Below are 21,156 nucleotides of genomic sequence, written 5' to 3' on the forward strand. Positions count from 1 at the left end.
TACTAATGTTGTTAGAATTCACAACTTTAGGTAAACATGTAAATGAAGTCCGCAAAACCGCCTTATCCTGATGAAAAATCAGAAAAGGAGATTCACGAGAAAGAGCAGATAGCTCAGAAACTCTTCTAGCAGAAGAGATGGCCAAAAGGAACAACACTTTCCAAGAAAGTAGTTTAATGTCCAAAGAATGCATAGGCTCAAATGGAGGAGCCTGTAACGCCCTCGAAACCAAATTAAGACTCCAAGGAGGAGAAATTGATTTAATGACAGGCTTAATGCGAACTAAAGCCTGTACAAAACAGTGAATATCAGGAAGTTTAGCAATCTTTCTGTGAAATAAAACAGAAAGAGCAGAGATTTGTCCCTTCAAGGAACTTGCAGACAAACCCTTATCCAAACCATCCTGAAGAAACTGTAAAATTCTAGGAATTCTAAAAGAATGCCAAGAGAATTTATGAGAAGAACACCACGAAATGTAAAGTCTTCCAAACTCGATAATAAATCTTTCTAGAGACAGATTTACGAGCTTGTAACATCACTGAGTCAGAGAAACTTCTAGCACTAAGCGTTCAATTTCCATACCTTCAAATTTAATGATTTGAGATCCTGATGGAAAAATGGACCTTGAGACAGTAAGTCCGGCCTTAACGGAAGTGGCCAAGGTTGGCAAATGGACATCCGAACAAGATCCAAGATACCAAAACATGTAAGGCCATGCTGGAGCCACCAGCAACACAAACGATTTTTCCATGATGATTTTGGAGATCACTCTCGGAAGAACTAGAGGCGGGAAAATATAAGCAGGTTGATAAAACCAAAGAAGTGTCAGCGCATCCACTGCTTCCGCCTGAACATCCCTGGACCTGGACAGGTATCTGGGAAGTTTGTTGTTTAGATGAGAGGCCATGAGATCTATCTCTGGAAGACCCCACATCTGATGAGAAAACACATCTGGATGGAGGGACCACTCCCCCGGATGTAAAGTCTGACGGCTGAGATAATCCGCCTCCCAATTGTCTACACCTGGGATATGCACCGCAGAGATTAGACAGGAGCTGGATTCCACCCAAGCAAGTATCCGAGATACTTCTTTCATAGTTTGGGGACTGCGAGTCCCACCCTGATGATTGACATATGCCACAGTTGTGATATTGTCTGTCTGAAAATAAATGAACGGCTCTCTCTTCAACAGAGGCCAAAACTGAAGAGCTCTGAGAATTGCACAGAGTTCTAAAATATTGATTGGTAATCTCGCCTCCAAACTCTTTGTGCTGTCAGAGATCCCCAAACAGCTCGACAACCTGAAAGACTTGCATCTGTAGTGATCACAGTCCAGGTTGGCCGAACAAAAGAAGCCCCTTGAACTAAACGTTGGCAATTTAATCACCACGTCAGAGAGCGTTGAACATTGGGATTTAAGGATATTAATTGTGATATCTTTGTATAATCCCTGCACCATTGATTCAGCATACAAAGCTGGAGAGGTCTCATGTGAAAACGAGCAAAAGGAATCGCGTCCGATGCTGCAGTCCTGAGGACTAAAATTTCAATGCACATAGCCACTGAAGGGAATGACTGAGACTGAAGGTGCCGACAGGCTGCAACCAATTTCAAACTTCTCTTGTCTGTTAGAGACAAAGTAATGGACACTGAATCTATCTGGAAACCTAAAAAGGTGACCCTTGTCTGAGGAATCCAGAAACTTTTTGGTAAATTGATCCCCAAACATGTTTTCGAAGAAACAACACTAGTTAATTTGTGTGAGATTCTGCACAACTTAAAGACTGAGCTAGTACCAAGATATCGTCCAAATAAGGAAACACCGCAATACCCTGCTCTCTGGTTACAGAGAGCAGGGCACCGAGAACCTTTGAAAAGATTCTTGGAGCTGTTGCTAGGCCAAATGGAAGAGAAACAAATTGGTAATGCTGGTCTAGAAAAGAGAATCTCAGGAACTGAAAATGATCTGGATGAATCGGAACATGAAGGTATGCATCCTGCAAGTCTATTATGGACATATAATGTCCTTGCTGAACAAAAGGCAGAATAGTCCTTATAGTCACCATCTTAAAAGTTGGTACTTTTACATAACGATTCAACATTTTCAGATCCAGAACTGGTCTGAATGAATTTTCCTTCTTTGGGACAATGAAAAAAATTTGAATAAAACCCCAGACCTTGTTCCTGAAAAGGAACTGGAACGATTGCCCCTGAAAACTCCAGGTCTGAAACACACTTCAGGAAAGCCTGAGCTTTTACTGGATTTGCTGGGATACATGAGAGAAAAAAATCTTCTCACAGGAGGTCTTACTCTGAATCCTATTCGATACCCCTGAGAGACAATGCTCTGAATCCATTGATTTTGGACAGAATTTATCCAAACATCCTTGAAAAACCTTAATCAGCCCCCTACCAGCTGAGCTGGAATGAGGGTCGCACCTTCATGCGGACTTAGGGGCTGACTTTGGTTTGGCTTGGATTTATTCCAATTTGAGGAAGGCTTCCAATTGGAAACAGATTCCTTGGGGGAAGGGTTAGATTTTTTGTTCCTTATCTTGACGAAAGGAACGAAAACGGTTAGAAGCCTTAGATTTACCCTTAGGCTTTTTATCCTTTGGCAAAAAAACTCCCTTTCCCCCAGTAACAGTTGAAATAATCGAATCCAACTGAGAACCAAATAAATTATTACCTTGGAAAGAAAGAGATAGTAATCTAGACTTAGATGTCATATCAGCATTCCAAGATTTAATCCACAAAGCTCTTCTAGCTAAAATAGCTAAAGACATGGATCTAACATCAATTTTGATATAAAAAATGGCATCACAAATAAAATGATTAGCATGTTGCAGCAAACAAACAATGCTAAATATGTCAGAATCCAATTCTTGTTGCGCTAAATTCTCCAACCAAAAAGTTGAAGCAGCCGCAACATCAGCCAAAGAAATTGCAGGCCTGAGAAGATGACCTGAATATAAATAGGCTTTCCTTAGATAAGATTCAAGTTTCCTATCTAAAGGATCTTTAAAAGAAGTACTGTCTTCAATAGGAATAGTGGTACGTTTAGCAAGAGTAGAAATAGCCCCATCAACTTTGGGGATCTTTTCCCAAAACTCTATTGAAATTGCTGGCAAAGGATACAATTTTTTAAACCTTGAAGAAGGAATAAAAGAAGTACCCGGCTTATTCCATTCCTTAGAAATCATATCAGAAATCGCATCAGGAATAGGAAAAACCTCTGGAGTAACCACAGGAGGTTTAAAAACAGCGATTAAACGTTTACTAGTCTTAACGTCAAGAGGACTGGCTTCCTCAATATCCAAAGTAATTAACACTTCTTTTAACAAAGAATGAATATACTCCATTTTAAATAAATAAGTAGATTTGTCAGTGTCAATATCTGAGGAAGGATCTTCTGAATCAGATAGATCCTCATCAGAGGAGGATAAATCATTATGTTGTCGGTCATTTGAAATTTCATCAACTTTATGAGAAGTTTTAAATGACCTTTTACGTTTATCAGAAAGCCTTCTGAATATAATCAGTAACAAATTCTTTAAAATTCATAGGTATATAATGTACATTAGAAGTTTAAGGAACTGCAACCGGCAATGTACTATTACTGATGGACACATTATCTGCATGTAAAAGTTTATCATGACAACTATTACAAATGACATTCGGAGATAAAATTTCCAGAATCTTACAACAAATGCACTTAGCTTTGGTAGAACCGATGTCAGGCAGCAAAGTTCCAACAGATACTTCTGAGACAAGATCAGATTGAGACATCTTGCAAAATGTAAAAGAAAAAACAACATAAAAAGCAAAATTATCAATTTCCTTATATGACAGTTTAAGGAATGGGAAAAAATGCAAATAGCATAGCCCTCTGACATAGAGAAAGGCAAGAGGCAATGGGGTATAAAATTAATGAAAAATGTTGGCGCCAAGAATGACGCACAACGTAACTGAATTTTTTTTTGTCGCCAACAACATCCGGAAATGACACGGCGTCAACTACGACGCCGGAAATGATGAACTTGCATCAACGGACGTACTTTTGACGCCAAAAAATTATTGCGCCAAGAATGACACAATAAAGTCTAGCATTTGGCACACCAGCGGGCCTAATACTGCCCACAATCTGCAAAAAAATGTAGTCAATTTTGAAAAAAAGACTAAACCACAGGTAAGAAAAATATTTCTTAAAATGTTTATTTTCCCCAAATATGAAACTGACAGTCTGCACAAGGAAATACATGAACCTGACTCATGGCAAATATAAGTACAATACATATATTTAGAACTTTATATAAATGCATAAAGTGCCAAACCATAGCTGGGGTGTCTTAAGTAATAAAAAACATACTTACCGAAAAGACACCCATTCACATAAAGCAGATAGCCAAACAGTACTGAAACAGTTATCAGTAGAGGTAATGGTAAATGAGAGTATATCGTCGATCTGAAAAGGGAGGTAGGAGATGAATCTCAACGACTGATAGCCGAGAACCTATGAAATAGATCCCCGTTAGGAAGACCATTGCATTCAATAGATGATACTCCCTTCACATCCCTCTGACATTCGCTGTACTCTGAGAGGAATCGGGCTTCAAAATGGTGAGAAGCGCATGTCAACGTAGAAATCTTAGCACAAACTTACTTCACCACCTCCAGAGGCAAAGTTTGTAAAACTGAATTGTGGGTGTGGTGAGGGGTGTATTTATAGGCATTTTGAGGTTTGGGAAACTTTGCCCCTCCTGGTAGGATTGTATATCCCATACGTCACTAGCTCATGGACTCTTGCCAATTACATGAAATAAATGAGTTCCTATTCCATATTCGGAGTCTTTGCTGGTAATGCTTTTCACATGTTCTAATACCCTTGTTTTCAGTGTTCTTTTGCTTCTTCCAATATAGATCTTATTACAACTGCATGTGATTTGATAAACCACATATTGTGATTTGCAATTCAAGAAACTTGTTATTTCTGATTTATTATTTTCTCCATCTGTGATCCATTTGTTATCTTGTTTCTACTGAGGTGTTTACAGCATGTACAGTGCTTTCTGTTACACCTATTGAACCCTTTGGTTTTTGTATTCAACCAGTTTTTTTGTTTTGGAAGATTCTTTGTTTTCAGCTTTGTTGGTGCCAATATATTCTTGAAATTTAAATGTTTCTTGAATGTGATTTTAGGGTTTTCAGATATTGTTTATTTTAGAAAAGGATCTCTCTTTAGAATGTGCCAGTGTTTTTTTTAATACTTTTTCTATGTCTTTTGTACCGTTGTTAAAGGTGGTTATGAATCTGGGCATCTGATATGCTATTGAGTTATGGTGATTATTTGAATTTGTCTCATCCTTTTTATGTTTATTTTTTGTTGTGAGTAGTTTCTCCTTGTCTGTTTATTTAACTTTATCATAGGCTTTGTCCACGGTTCCTTTGTCGTATTTTTTACTGTAGAATTTTTGTTAAAGTGTTCCAGCTGCCAGTTCAGTATTCAGTATAATGATGATGAGTATCTATACACAGATAATGACCACATACAGCACCTAATAGATAGACTAGCTACTAGGCCCCCCAGCACTTGGGCCCTGGTGCCGCTGCACCTGCTGCACTAATAGTGGAAGCAAACTGTTAAAGCTTACCAAACACAGAAGAAGATTCTACAAAGTTTATGGGCACACTTGGAAGGGTAGTCTCAATGTCATGGCTATAAGAAATAAGTCTTAGATCCAGACTTATGTCAAGCAGCAGTAGGCTTTTTGTGAGAAACCTTCACTACAGTTTGGACATATGGATGTCAGGTGATGCAGCTATGGACACAAAGTTGCAGTTTGACAAATTTGTTAGCGTGCACAACAAAGTATTGGCTGTTTTGCTAATACAAACCCAGGTTCAAGCATGAGCTATTCGGTTAATTGTCTGTTACAGTGGATAAAAGAATATTAAAATTAACCTATACTAATAGCCTTCCCATGACTGTATGCCTGGGTGATAAGTTCCTGTCCATCAACCCTGGCAGAGGAACTAACTCATTTGGTGACATTTGTTAACGGTGCACAATAAAATCAATGCAGATATATACAATTAGTTTTGTACAATGTTAAAAGCAGAAAAAAAGGAGACACATAAACTCTGAAATAGTAAATGACTAAAAAAAAAAATACATAAATAAATCTTACAGTAGATTTTTCAGGAGTCCAAGAACAATCAAATGGTTCGTTGATGTGGTCTTCCAGATCTAGTTGGGAGTTAGAGTGGTTCAAACTGTTTTTTTTAGATTGTTTCGGTGGCAGCGCAGGTGGTGGTGCATCTATGGCATTGTTCTGAGACCTACATTTAAAGCAAAAGTAAACAGTTAAAACCCTAATCCAGTTCCTTTTTAATTGGTAAAGCGTAAGTAAATTAACTGAAATGTAATAAAAGCTGCTCATGTTAAACCTGTAAATACAGGAAATTTACAGAAATAAAGCAAAATACTAAAAATCTTCATTCACACATAATACAATATCTCTACAAAACAAAACAAAAAAAGGAAATGTATGCTTACCTGATAAATTTATTTCTTTTACGATATGACGAGTCCACGGATTTCATCCTTACTTGTGGGATTTAACCTCCTGCTAGCAGGAAGTGGCAAAGAGCACCACAGCAGAGCTGTATATATAGCTCCTCCCTTTCCCTCCCCCTCCAGTCATTCGACCGAAGTTAGGAAGAGAAAGGAAAGGCCAAAGGTGCAGAGGTGACTGAAGTTTAATAAAAATAAGTACATACCTGTCTTAAAAATGACAGGGTGGGCCGTGGACTCGTCATATCGTAAAAGAAATAAATTTATCAGGTAAGCATAAATTTCCTTTTCTTTTACAAGATATGACGAGTCCATGGATTTCGTCCTTACTTGTGGGATACAATACCAAAGCTACAGGACACGGATGAAAGGGAGGGACACGACAGGAACCTAAACGGAAGGCACCACTGCGTGAAGAACCTTTCTCCCAAAAACAGCTTCAGAAGAAGCAAAAGTATCAAATTTGTAAAATTTGGAAATAGTGTGAAGAGACGACCAAGTTGCAGCCTTGCAAATCTTTTCAACAGAAGCATCATTTTTAAATGCCCATGAGGAAGCCACAGCCCTAGTAGAATGAGCAGTAATTCTTTCAGGAGGCTGCTGCCCCACAGCCTCATATGCCAGACGGATGATACTCTTCAGCCAAAAAGAAAAAGAGGTAGCCGTAGCTTTCTGGCCCCTACGCTTTCCAGAAAAAAAACAACATATAATGAAGATGATTGACTAAATTCTTTAGTCACCTGCAAGTAAAACTTCAGGGCACGGACCACGTCCAAGTTATGTAACAGACGCTCCTTCTTAGAAGAAGGATTAAGACACAATGAAGGAACAATAATTTCCTGATCAATATTTTTGTTGGAAACAACCTTAGAAAGAAAACCAGGTTTGGTACGTAACACTACCTTATCAGAATGAACAATAAAGTAAGGAGAATCACGTTGTAATGCCGAAAACTCAGAAACTCTGCGAGCAGAAGAAATAGCAACCAAAAGTAAAACTTTCCAAGCTAACAAGTTAATATCTATGGAATGCACAGGTTCCAACGGAACCCCTTGAAGAACCTTAAGAACTAAATTCAAACTCCAAGGAGGAGCAAAAGGTCTAAACCCAGGCCTGATTCTAGTCAGAGCCTGACAAAAAGAATGAACATCCGGAATATCTGTCAGACGTTTGTGTAGCCAAATAGATACAGCAGAAATATGTCCCTTTAAGGAACTTGCTGAAAACCCTTTCTCCAATCCTTCTTGGAGAAAAGATAAAATCCTAGGAATCATAATCGTACTCCATGAGTAGCCCTTGGATCCGCACCAATAAAGAGATTTACGCCACATCTTATGGTAAATCTTTCTAGTAACAGGCTTACATGCCTGGATCAAGGTATCAATGACCGAATCAGAGAACCCTCGCTTAGATAAAATCAAGCGTTCAATCTCCAAGCAGTCAGCTGCAGAGAAATTAGATTTGGATGATGGAAGGGTCCCTGAATAAGAGAGGGTCCTGCCTCAATGGAAGCTTCCACGGCAGCAGAGAGGACATGTCCACCAGATCGGCATACCAAGTCCTGCAAGGCCACTCAGGAGCGATGAGAATCACCGAAGCCCTCTCCTGTTTGACTCGAGCAATCACCCGAGAAAGGAGAGCAAACAGCGGAAACACATAAGCTAGGTTGAATGACCAAGGCACTGCCAAGGCATCTATCAGTTCGGCCTGAGGATCCCTGGACCTGGATCCGCATCTCGGGAGCTTGGCATTCTGACTAGATGCCATAAGATCCAGCTCCGACCCACCCCATCTGACAATCAGGTTGGCAAAGACCTCCGGATGGAGTTTTCCATTCTCCTGGATGAAATGTCTGTCTGCTCAAAAAATCTGCCTCCCAGTTGTCCACTCCTGGGATGTAGGTTGACGAGATAACAAGAGTGAGCTTCCGCCCACCGAATTATCTTGGATACTTCTGTCATCACTAAGGAACTCCCTGATGATTGATGTAAGCCACAGTCGTGATGTTGTCCGACTGAAATCGGATGAATTTGGCCGAAGCCAGCTGAGGCCAAGCCTGAAGAGCATTAAATAGTGCCCTCAATTCCAGAATGTTGATTTGAAGTAGAGACTCCGACCGAGTCCACACACCCTGAGCCTTCAGGGAATTCCAGACTGCACCCCATCCTAGTAGACTGGCATCCGTTGTCACTATCACCCATGAGGGTCTGCGGAAGCACGTCTCATGGGACAGATGATCCTGTGACAACCACCAAAGAAGAGAGTCTCTTGTCTCCTGATCTAGATCTATCTGAGGAGACAAATTTACATAATCTCCATTCCACTGCCTGAGCATGCTCAGTTGTAGAGGTCTGAGATGAAAACGAGCAAACGGAATTTTGTCCATTGCCGCCACTATCAATCCAATTACCTCCATGCACTGAGCCACTGATGGCCGAGGATTGGACTGAAGGGATCGGCATGTATTCAGAATCTTCAAGTTGTAGACCTGTCAAGAAGATTTTCATGGATATAGAACCTATTAGAGTGCCTAGGAAAGGAACCCCTGTCTGTGGAATTAGAGAACTTTTTTCTAGATTCACCTTCCACCCGTGAGTCCTTAGAAAGGATAGAACCAAGTCGGTATGAGACTTTGTCAGCTGATAAGACGACGCCTGGATCAGAATATCGTCCAAATAAGGCGCCACTGTAATGCCCCACGGCCTGAGAACCGCCAGCAGAGACCCTAGAACCTTTGTGAAATTCTGGGTGTTGTGGCCAGACCGAAAGGAAGGGCCACGAACTGAAAATGCTTGTCCAGAAAGGCAAACCTCAGAAACCTTGTGTTGATCTCTGTGGATAGGAATATAAGGATATGCATCCTTTAAATCCATGGTAGTCATATATTGACCCTCCTGGATCAATGGAAGAATTGTCCGAACAGTCTCCATCTTGAAGAATGGGACTCTGAGAAACTTGTTCAGACTCTTGAGATCTAAAATGGGTCGGAACATTCCCTCTTTTTTGGGAACCACAAAAAGATTCGAGTAAAACCCCTGTAAAACATTGTGGCATGGGTTGTGCAATAAAATCTACACATAATAACATGGTACTACCCTACATTTGCTCCAAAGACACCATGAGAAAAAGGACAAATAAACAGTTGAAATATATCCCACTATGTCTTTAAAACATACATTTGGGTACCCACCAACCTTAGGATGTAGGCAAGGCGCCAGTAAAAGGACACCCACAGAGTGGGAAAACTTTAGAGCTGAAATTATGTATACAATGTACATAGAAAAAAAGCATTACTGTCTCTTTAAATCTGAAAGAGACTCATCTTTTTATGTCAATGACGCTTCAAAAAGGGGAAATAAAACTTAAATAAGACTTGCCATAGCATGTTTATGTAAAAGCAAGACCTGTATAAAATATTGTCATATGGACAGAATGCTACTTATAGCCCTCTACTCACAGTATTACACACAACCTATGGGGAACAGTACCAACTGTCGAATGTTCCGTCCTATCAATGTCACAATGTATGGGGCAGCTGTGTAATAACAATACTGATCAACTTTTATCAAGCCAGCAGGTGCGCCTCCTATTAATTCCTACAGGAAGGACCAGCATGCCTAACTTTGTGAGGAACTCGTCTTCCCTTGTGGTACTGCTCTGCCTAACATGACAGAGGAGATCCCAAGAAAATCTCTAGGCGACGCGAACGACCTCTCAGCTGTATTTGTCTTGTGAAACACAGCCGAGGAGGCCTCTGCGATCCGCTAGCAGCAACGAGCTGAAATAAAAAGAGCACACATGGCACCAATCTCCGCCCATCGTGGGCGTACGTGATATACAGGAGAAATATAGAGCCGTAAATGAGCAGGCAAACAGTGCACATACAATGGCGCGCAACAAAGCTCCGCCCCTCGTGGGCGTATCGAGCTCAAGCTCCTGTGCGCGGCAAATCTGTACACAAAAACAAAATGGAGCCGCCGGGAGTCCTAATCAGCACTAAAGTGACACACGTTGAAAGGTACAACTCCCCTGCCGGACTCCATCTCATAAGATTAAAACACCTAAGTTAAACACCCTAGGTTGAACTCACACCATAATGCGCTACATAAAATTCCTGACGGCTGAAAAGAACATAAGTCGAAGAAAGCAGGGACATGTCAAAAATACAAACATCCTGTATATTTCAAATTCCCCAGTCAGTTACCATTGTAATCTGAATGAAAAAACAGCGTAACAGTAATAGGCAGTACTGTTTCTTTCCCACAGTAATGATTGAATAGGAGCACCCTGTCTGACGCATCTCAGTACAAGCGTAAGACACAGGAATAAGCAAAACCTCATGTACCCTCACAAAAATCCCAGATAACAAACGTAGTGAAATCGGATAACCTTCCCTGCCGGCTGTACTAGTAGTTATAAGCCGCTGGGAGTCAAGAGAAGGGTGAAATGTGCTGCTTCTCTCACATAACTGCCATTGAACAGTACCCTGATCCCAGGGATATGTTATAAACAGAGTGCTAAGTCCTTTCTGCATAACTTCAGAAAAAATTTTTTTTAGCACTTAACTTAGACGTCTGCCCGGCAGTCAGGCATCTCACCTGGCTTGTGAAGTTCCTTTCTCCTCTTCACATTGGCCTGTGGAAAATAAAAGTACTGAGCTAAACTCCCTCAGACTTTTTCAAGCAGGGCAGCATACATTCATGGGAGGCGCAGTGAGAATATAAATCCCCAAGTTCCCATTGCTTTAAAGCCACCAAATGCTTCTCTTTTTTTTCCACTGAAGAGACTGATTTGGTCTAGGCTAAACCCCAGAACAAAGTAGCACACTGTGGTACTACCTTAAAAATAATAAACTCTTGATTGAAGAAACTAAAACTAACACCTCTTTACTCTGCCTCTTCCTATCACTAACACAGGCAAAGAGAATGACTGGAGGGGGACGGGAAGGGAGGAGCTATATATACAGCTATGCTGTGGTGCTCTTTGCCACTTCCTGCTAGCAGGAGGTTAAATCCCACAAGTAAGGATGAAATCCGTGGACTCGTCATATCTTGTAAAAGAAAACAAAACATTACTTTTAGAAACAGATGGTCAAATAAACAGTTTCAGAGGTTGTGAAAACTATTTTCTTACAAAGCAGGGATGAGACACTATCCTCTTGCTTAAATTTTAAACATTGTGGAGACAGAAAATATGACTATTCAAGTCCCAAATCATGTATTTATTTTTAATAATTTCTTTCACAAATTATTGATATTTCACTAAGTCCCATCTTTCTTTGAAACACTAAAAAAGGTTTGAATAGAACCCCTGGTTATGTTCTTCCCAGGGGACTGCAGTTATCACTCCTATGGCTTCTAGGTCTGTTACATATGCCAAAAAAGCTCTGGCCTTTAAAATGATCTTTTGGAACATGAGATAGGCAGAATCTTCCTTGATTAGGGCGAGACCGAAAGCCTATGCGGTATTCCTGGGAAATCATGTTCAGTACCCAATAAGCTCCTGAAAAAAGGTTCAGTCTGCCTCCCACCAAAACTGAGTCTGGATTGGAGGGCTGGACCTTCATGCTGATTTGGAGCTGATTTGCCTGTCTGGACATTGACCATAAGGGAACCAGGCTTAAACGTAGACTTTGAGGTATCTGACATCAAGACACCGAGGAGGATCTTTGCATCTTGCAATGATGAAAGGAGCAAAATAATCTAGCATACTTAACCCTGCCCTTAGCTTTTTTTTTATCTTGCAGCAGGAGAGTTCCTTTTCCTCCAGCGACTATAGCAATGATATCATCCAGTTCAGGTCCTAGCAACCGGGAAAGGGAACATGTTTTTGAGAACACGCTGAGGGAACAACACGAATGCCTAGTTTGTTCCATTCCTTGCGTATTAGCTCAGAAACCACACTATGAGCCGGGGAGTTAGATGCCTTTGCATACAAAGAGAGAAGCGCTCTACCAGGAACGAACAACAGCTCAGTGGCTTGTTCTATGGCGATTTACCACCCGGAAGCAGTCTCTTTTAGACCAGTGTGCTTTTCACAGAAGAAAACTTTCCTGAAGTATATCAGTCTGATCCCGCCAAGTAAGGTCAGTCCAGCCCCGAAATACCAGGCAATTCTCCTCTGAACAAGGAACATGACAACCCCAGACGATCGTTTCGGCCTCCTATGGGCCTCGTCAGTGAGGTGCAGCCACATTCCTCTAAGCACACTGGGCAAGGAGTCCACGTCTGGTTTCCCCCATAACCCATAGGGAGACTTCCCCAGGGTCATAATAATTTGCATACAAAGAGAGAAGCGCTCTACCAGGAACGAACAACAGCTCAGTGGCTTGTTCTATGGCGATTTACCACCCGGAAGCAGCCTCTTTTAGACCAGTGTGCTTTTCACAGAAGAAAACTTTCCTGAAGTATATCAGTCTGATCCCGCCAAGTAAGGTCAGTCCAGCCCCGAAATACCAGGCAATTCTCCTCTGAACAAGGAACATGACAACCCCAGACGATCGTTTCGGCCTCCTATGGGCCTCGTCAGTGAGGTGCAGCCACATTCCTCTAAGCACACTGGGCAAGGAGTCAACGTCTGGTTTCCCCCATCACCCATAGGGAGACTTCCCCAGGGTCATAATAATTTGCATACAAAGAGAGAAGCGCTCTACCAGGAACGAACAACAGCTCAGTGGCTTGTTCTATGGCGATTTACCACCCGGAAGCAGCCTCTTTTAGACCAGTGTGCTTTTCACAGAAGAAAACTTTCCTGAAGTATATCAGTCTGATCCCGCCAAGTAAGGTCAGTCCAGCCCCGAAATACCAGGCAATTCTCCTCTGAACAAGGAACATGACAACCCCAGTTAGATGCCTTCTTTAGGACTACTTTATCACAGATTGTATGCAGGTGGAGTGTCCTCAATCCCCAAGGCAAGTAAAAACTTTCCGCAGTAGAGAGTGTTTGATCGCCTATTCAAAATTAAAGGACACATCTTCTGTTAGTTTGTCTGAGGGGGGCTCCTCAGTTTATGAATAATCATTCTTCATTTGTACTCCTGGAAGGTACAGGATACCTAGATGGATTGCTCCTTAGGAATGTCCTAGATGAGTCCAGGGCCAGCGAAGGGTTAAATTCTTTCCTTTTCATGGTTTTAACTGGTGAAAAAATGAAAGCTGTCAGTTGTGAAATTGCAAATTGAATGTACTGTTTTAAGTTAGGAGTGAGGTCCCTAGAACTGTCAATGGGATAACCCTGGTGGGTAACAAATCCTTAAGTACTCTGTTGCAAATGCAACACTGCATGACCCCGTCTAGTAATAGACACAGACTCAGCACATAAGTTACAAAACTAAGTAGGGGACACACCAACACTTCCTTGCATACATATGAACACATATGAGAATGAGTTATATTTTCAGTAGATTGCAGCTCTTTAGCTGCACCACTTTGCTCTATGATGATTTAAAATAGTAAGGACAAGCAAGTATCTAAAATAAGAACGCAGCACAGAAATACAGTATAAAAGACACAGAAAGGGTTAACCCACAAATCTTGGCACAATGGAAGAACAAAAAGTCCCTGTGAGGGAATGAGAAAAAAATGGGTACTGTCTCTTTAAGAGGAAAAATATAGTAAAATATAAAAAATAAATAAAGTTTGAGACAATAAAGGGCTAGATATACATTTATGCAAGCACCTGCTAATAAGTGTGCCAACCACTCCAATGCTCTGAGGAAAAATTGCTGTGTGCCATCAAAGATGGCCACCAACTGTGAGGAAAATGAGAAAATAAAATGTATGCTTACCTGATAAATTTCTTTCTTTCCGAACATGGAGAGTCCACAACGTCATTCCAATTACTAGTGGTATATTCACTCCTGGCCAGCAGGAGGCAAAGAGCACCCCAGCAGAGCTGTTAAGTGTCACTTCCCTTACATATAACCCCCAGTCATTCAGCCGAACGGAAATGGAAAAAGAAGGTGTAGAGGTGCCTAAGGTTTAGCAAAAAATACTGTCTAATCAAAAGGGTGGGGTCGTGGACTCTCCATGTCCGGAAATAAATACATTTCAGGTAGATTACGAGTTATGCGCGCTATAGGGAATTTAACGAACGCAACAAAAGTTGCGTTATTTCACCCTCTATAGCGCAGTCATTACAAATTTTTAAACAGCCGGCTTGTGCGTGCAATATGGTTGCGTTGAGCTCCATACCACACAAAATACAAGCACTGTTTTGACGTACTCGTGCATGCTTCCCCCATAGACATCAATGGGGAGAGCGGGTCAGAAAAAAGCTGCAATCGCGGAATGAAAAGCTCCGTAACACAGCCCCATTGATGTCTATGGGGAAAAAAAAACCTAACGTTTGAACCTAACACCCTGACATAAACCCCACGTCTAAACACCCCTAATCTGCTGCCCCCGACATCTACATAATGTTATTAACCCCTAATCTGCCGCTTCCGATATCGCCCCCACCTAAATAAATATATTAACCCCTAATCTGCCTATCCAGATATCGCTGCCACTATACTAAAGTTATTAACCCCTATTCCCTCGCACCCCAACATCACCCACACTATAATAAATCTATTAACCACTATTCCGCCACTCCCCGACATCGCCGCCACTAAATAAAGCTATTAACCTCTAAACTTCTAGCCTCCCACATCACTACCACTAAATAAACCTATTAACCCCTAAACCACCAGCCCCCCACATCGCAACAACCTTAAACTATTGACCCCTAAACCTAACACCCCCTAACATTTTATTAAAATAGAGCTAAATTAAAGTTACAGTTATTAACTAAATAATACCTATTTAAAACTAAATACATACTTACCTGTAAAATAAAACCTAAGCTAGCTACAATATAACTAATAGTTATATTGTAACAAGCTTAGGTTTTATTTTTATTTCACAGATAAGTTTGTATTTATTTTAACTAGGTAGACTAGTTAGTAAATAGTTATTAACTATTTACTAACTACCTAGTTAAAATAAATACAAACTTACCTGTCAAATAAAACCTAGGCTGCCTTACACTAAAACCTAACATTACAAAAAATAAAAAACACTAAAATTACAAAAAAGAATAAAACCTACCATTACAAAAAATAACAAACGAAATTATTCAAAATAATAAAAAGGATTCCTATTCTAATACCCTTTAAAAAAAAAAAAACCCACCCCAAAATAAAAAAACCCTAATCTATAATAAACTACCAAGGGCCTTTAAAAGGGCGTTTTTGTGGCCCTTAAAAGGGCCTTTTTTAGGGCACTGCCCTAAAGATAACAGCTCTTTTCCTACAAAAGAAAAACAAACACCCCCCAACAGTATACAAACCCCCAACCCCCAAACACACAAAATAAAAATAAAGTAAAACCTAATCTGCCCATTGCCCTGAAAAGGGCATTTGTATAGGCATTGCCCTTAAAAAGAGCATTCAGCTCTTTTTCCTGCCCTTAAAAGGGCATTAAGCTCCTTTATGAAATGCCCAACCCCTATTCTAAAAATAAAAACCCAACCCAAAATGAAAAGAAAAAAAAAACATTACACAAAATTACAAATTATCCAAAATAATAAAAATGATTCCTATTCTAATACCCATTTTAAAACCCCCCACCCCAAAATAAAACAATAAAAGAAACCTAATCTAGAATAAACTACCAATAGCCCTTAAAAGGGCCTTTCGAAGGGCATTGCCCTAAATTAAACAGCTCTTTTACCTGGAAAAAAAAATACTAAGACCCACTAACATTACAAACCCCCACCCCCAAACCCCCAAAATAAAATAAAAAATAATCTAAAAAACTTAATCTACCCATTGTCCTGAAAATGGCATTTGTATGGGCATTGCCCTGAAAAAAGGCATACAGCTCTTTTGCTGCCCTTAAAATCAGCCAATAGAATGAGAGCTACTTAAATCCTATTGGCTGATTTGAACAGCCAATAGGATTTTAGCAGCTCTAATTCCTATTGGATGATTCAAATTTTTCAGCCAATAGGAATGCAATGGTAACCCCAGTATAAAAGGGGTACCTTGCATTTCAATCCTCCGTGTGCGGCGGACGATCGCATGAAGAGGACCTCCACGTTGGATCGATGGACCTTCGTCTGGACCTCCGCAGGGATGAAGAAGATGCCGGTCCCGCGATAGATGAAGATGGAGCCGTCTGGATGAAGATCTTTTAAGCGGGACTTCAACAACTGAGTACCTAAAGAGGGGTTAGTGTTAGGTTTTTTTAAGGTGTTTATTTTTTAGATTAGGGTGGGCACTCTTAAAAGAGCTGTATGCCCAATGGGTAGATAAGTTTTTTAGATATTTTTTTTTATTTTGTGGGTTTGGGGGGGGGGGGGGGTGTTGTAATGTTAGTGGGTCGTTGTATTTTTTTTCAGGTAAAAGAGCTGTTCAACTTAGGGCAATGCTATTGGTAGTTTATTCTAGATTAGGTTTCTTTTATTTTAGGGTGGTTTTCTTTTCAATGGGTATTAGAATAGGAATAATTGTTATTATTTTGGATAATTTGTTTGTTATTTTGTGTAATTTTTTTTTTCGTTTTGGGGTGGGTTTTTCTTTTCAGAATAGCCATTTTTTTTAAATGGGCAGCAAAAGAGCTGAAGTCCCTTTTAAGGGCAATGCCCATACAAATATCCTTTTCAGGGCAATGGGTAGATTAGTTTTTACTTTACTTTAATTTTGTGGGTGTGGGGGGTGGGGGGTTGTATACTGTTAAGGGGGTTTGTTTTTCCTTTGTAGAAAAAGAGCTGATATGTTTAGGGCAATGCCCTACAAAAACATAATTTATGTAAGAACTTACCTGATAAATTCATTTCTTTCATATTGGCAAGAGTCCATGAGCTACTGACGTATGGGATATACAATTCTACCAGGAGGGGCAAAGTTTCCCAAACCTCAAAATGCCTATAAATACACCCCTCACCACACCCACAATTTAGTTTAACGAATAGCCAAGTAGTGGGGTGATAAAGAAAGGAGTAAAAAGCATCAACAAAGGAATTTGGAAATAATTGTGCTTTATACAAAAAAAATCATAAACACCATAAAAAGGGTGGGCCTCATGGACTCTTGCCAATATGAAAGAAATGAATTTATCAGGTAGGTTCTTACATAAATTATGTTTTCTTTCATGTAATTGGCAAGAGTCCATGAGCTAGTGACGTATGGGATAGCAATACCCAAGATGTGGAACTCCACGCAAGAGTCACTAGAGAGGGAGGGATAAAATAAAAATAGCAATTTTTCACTGAAAAAAAATAATCCACAACCCAAAATATAAGTGTATTCTCATAAATGAAAATAAAAACTTAAAACATAAGCAGAAGAATCAAACTGAAACAGCTGCCTGAAGAACTTTTCTACCAAAAACTGCTTCCGAAGAAGCAAATACATCAAAACGGTAGAATTTAGTAAATGTATGCAAATCTGATCAACTGAAGCTTCATTCTTAAAAGCCCACGAAGTGGAGACTGACCTAGTAGAATGAGCTGTAATTCTCTGAGGCGGGGCTTGACCCGACTCCAAATAAGCTTGATGAAACAAAAGCTTTAAACACGAAGCCAAGGAAACAGCAGAAGCCTTCTGACCTTTCCTAGAACCAGAAAAGATAACAAATAGACTAGAAGTCTTCCTGAAATCTTTAGTAGCTTCAACATATTTCAAAGCTCTTACCACATCCAAAGAATGTAATGATCTCTCCAAAGAATTCTTAGGATTAGGACACAAGGAAGGGACAACAATTTCTCTATTAATGTTGTTAGAATTCACAACCTTAGGTAAGAATTTAAATGAAGTCCGCAAAACCGCCTTATCCTGATGAAAAACCAGAAAAGGAGATTCACAAGAAAGAGCAGATAATTCAGAAACTCTTCTAGCAGAAGAGATGGCCAAAAGGAACAACACAAAAGGAGGATCCTGTAAAGTCTTCAAAACCAAATTAAGACTCCAAGGAGGAGAGATTGATTTAATGACAGGCTTTATACAAACTAAAGCCTGTACAAAACAGTGAATATCAGGAACCTTAGCAATCTTTCTGAGAAATAAAACATAAAGAGCTTGTCCCTTCAAGGAACTTGCAGACAAACCCTTATCCAAACCATCCTGAAGAAACTGTAAAATTCTAGGAATTCTAAAAGAATTCCAAGAGAATTTATGAGAAGAACACCATGAAATATAAGTCTTCCAAACTTGATAATAAATCTTTCTAGAAACAGATTTACGAGCCTGTAACATAGTATTAATCACTGAGTCAGAGAAACCTCTATGACTAAGCACTAGGCGTTCAATTTCCATACCTTCAAATTTAATGATTTGAGATCCTGATGGAAAAACGGACCTTGAGACAGAAGGTCCGGCCTTAATGGAAGTGGCCAAGGTTGGCAACTGGACATCTGAACAAGATCCGCATACCAAAACCTATGAGGCCATGTTGGAGCCACCAGCAACACAAACGATTGCTCCATGATAATTTTGGAGATCACTCTTGGAAGAAGAACTAGAGGCGAGAAAATATAAGCAGGTTGATAACACCAAGGAAGTGTCAACGCATCCACTGCTTCCGCCTGAGGATCCCTGGACCTGGACAGGTACCTGGGAAGTTTCTTGTTTAGATGAGAAGCCATCAGATCTATTTCTGGAAGACCCCACATCTGAACAACCTGAGAAAACACATCTGGATGGACGGACCACTCCCCCGGATGTAAAGTCTGACGGCTGAGATAATCTGCCTCCCAATTGTCTATACCGGGGATATGAACTGCAGAAATTAGACAGGAGCTGGATTCTGCCCAAGCAAGTATCCGAGATACTTCTTTCATAGCTTGGGGACTGTGAGTCCCACCCTGATGATTGACATATGCCACAGTTATGATACTGTCTGTCTGAAAACAAATGAACGGTTCTCTCTTCAACAGAGGCCAAATCTGAAGAGCCCTGAAAATCGCACAAAAATATTCCAAAATATTGATTGGTAATCTCACCTCTTGAGATTTCCAAACCCCTTGTGCTGTCAGAGATCCCCAAACAGCTCCCCAACCTGAAAGACTCGCATCTGTTATGATCACAGTCCAGGTTGGACGAACAAAAGAGGCCCCTTTAACTATACGATGGTGATCTAACCACCAAGTCAGAGATAGTCGAACATTGGGATTTAAGGATATCAATTGTGATATCCTTGTATAATCCCTGCACCATTGGTTCAGCATATAAAGCTGAAGAGGTCTCATGTGAAAACGAGCAAAGGGGATCGCGTCCGATGCTGCAGTCATGAGACCTAAAACTTCCATGCACATAGCTACTGAAGGGAATGACTGAGACTGAAGGCTCAGACAGGCTGCAACCAATTTTAAACGTCTCTTGTCTGTTAGAGACAGAGTCATGGACACTGAATCTATCTGTAAACCTAAAAAGGTGACCCTTGTCTGAGGAATCAAAGAAATTTTTGGTAATTGATCCTCCATCCATGTTTTCGAAGAAACAACACTAGTTGATTCATGTGAGATTCTGCAGAACGTAAAGACTGCGCTAGTACCAAGATATCGTCCAAATAAGGAAACACTGCAATACCCAGCTCTCTGATTACAGAGAGTAGGGCACCGAGAACCTTTGAAAAGATTCTTGGAGATGTCGCTAGGCCAAGCGACAAATTGGTAATGCTTGTCTAGAAAAGAGAATCTCAGAAACTGATAATGATCTCGAATCGGAATATGAAGATATGCATGCTGTAAGTCTATTGTGGACACATAATGTCCTTGCTGAACAAAAGGCAGAATAGTCCTTTTAGTCACCATCTTGAAAGTTGGTACTCTTACATAACGATTCAAAGTTTTCAGATCCAGAACTGGTCTGAATGAATTTTCTTTCTTTTGAGAGTAGGGCACCGAGAACCTTTGAAAAGATTCTTGGCGCTGTCGCTAGGCCAAGCGACAAATTGGTAATGCTTGTCTAGAAAAGAGAATCTCAGAAACTGATAATGATCTCGATGAATCAGAATATGAAGATATGCATGCTGTAAGTCTATTTTGGACATATAATGTCCTTGCTGAACAAAAGGCAGAATAGTCCTTATAGTCACCATCTTGAAAGTTGGTACTCTTACATAACGATTCAAAATTTTCAGATCCAGAACTGGTCTGAATGAATTTTCTTTCTTTGGGACAATGAATAGATTTGAATAAAACCCCAGACCCTGTTACTGAAACGGAACTGGCATGATTACCCCTGAAAACTCCAGGGTCGGAAACACACTTCAGGAAAGCCTGAGCCTTTACTGGATTTGCTGGGATGCGTGAGAGAAAATATCTTCTCACAGGAGGTATTACTCTGAATCCTATTCGGTACCCCTTAGAGACAATACTCAGAATCCATTGATTTTGGACAGAATTTATCCAAACATCCTTGAAAAATCTTAATCTGCCCCCTACCAGCTGAGCTGGAATGAGGGCCGCACCTTTATGCGGACTTGGGGGCGGCTTTGGTTTCTTAAATGGCTTAGATTTATTCCAATTTGAAGAAGGTTTCCAATTGGAAACAGATTCCTTGGGGGAAGGATTAGGTTTCTGTTCCTTATTTTGTCGAA

The 21,156-nt window shown here is 40.4% G+C and overlaps 1 protein-coding gene across 1 annotated transcript in view; it reads right to left on the reverse strand.

Annotated features, from left to right (window-relative positions):
* PTPN4 (protein tyrosine phosphatase non-receptor type 4) overlaps positions 1-21,156 on the reverse strand; it is a gene marked incomplete in the record, with an annotated part of 1,345,721 nt that overhangs the window by 459,776 nt on the left and 864,789 nt on the right. The window contains 1 exon segment of the mRNA XM_053698088.1: positions 6,189-6,339. Within this exon segment, the coding sequence (XP_053554063.1) occupies positions 6,189-6,339 (151 nt within the window).

The sequence above is a fragment of the Bombina bombina genome, chromosome 1, assembly GCF_027579735.1.
Source record: "Bombina bombina isolate aBomBom1 chromosome 1, aBomBom1.pri, whole genome shotgun sequence".
NCBI classification, from domain to species: Eukaryota; Metazoa; Chordata; class Amphibia; order Anura; family Bombinatoridae; genus Bombina; species Bombina bombina.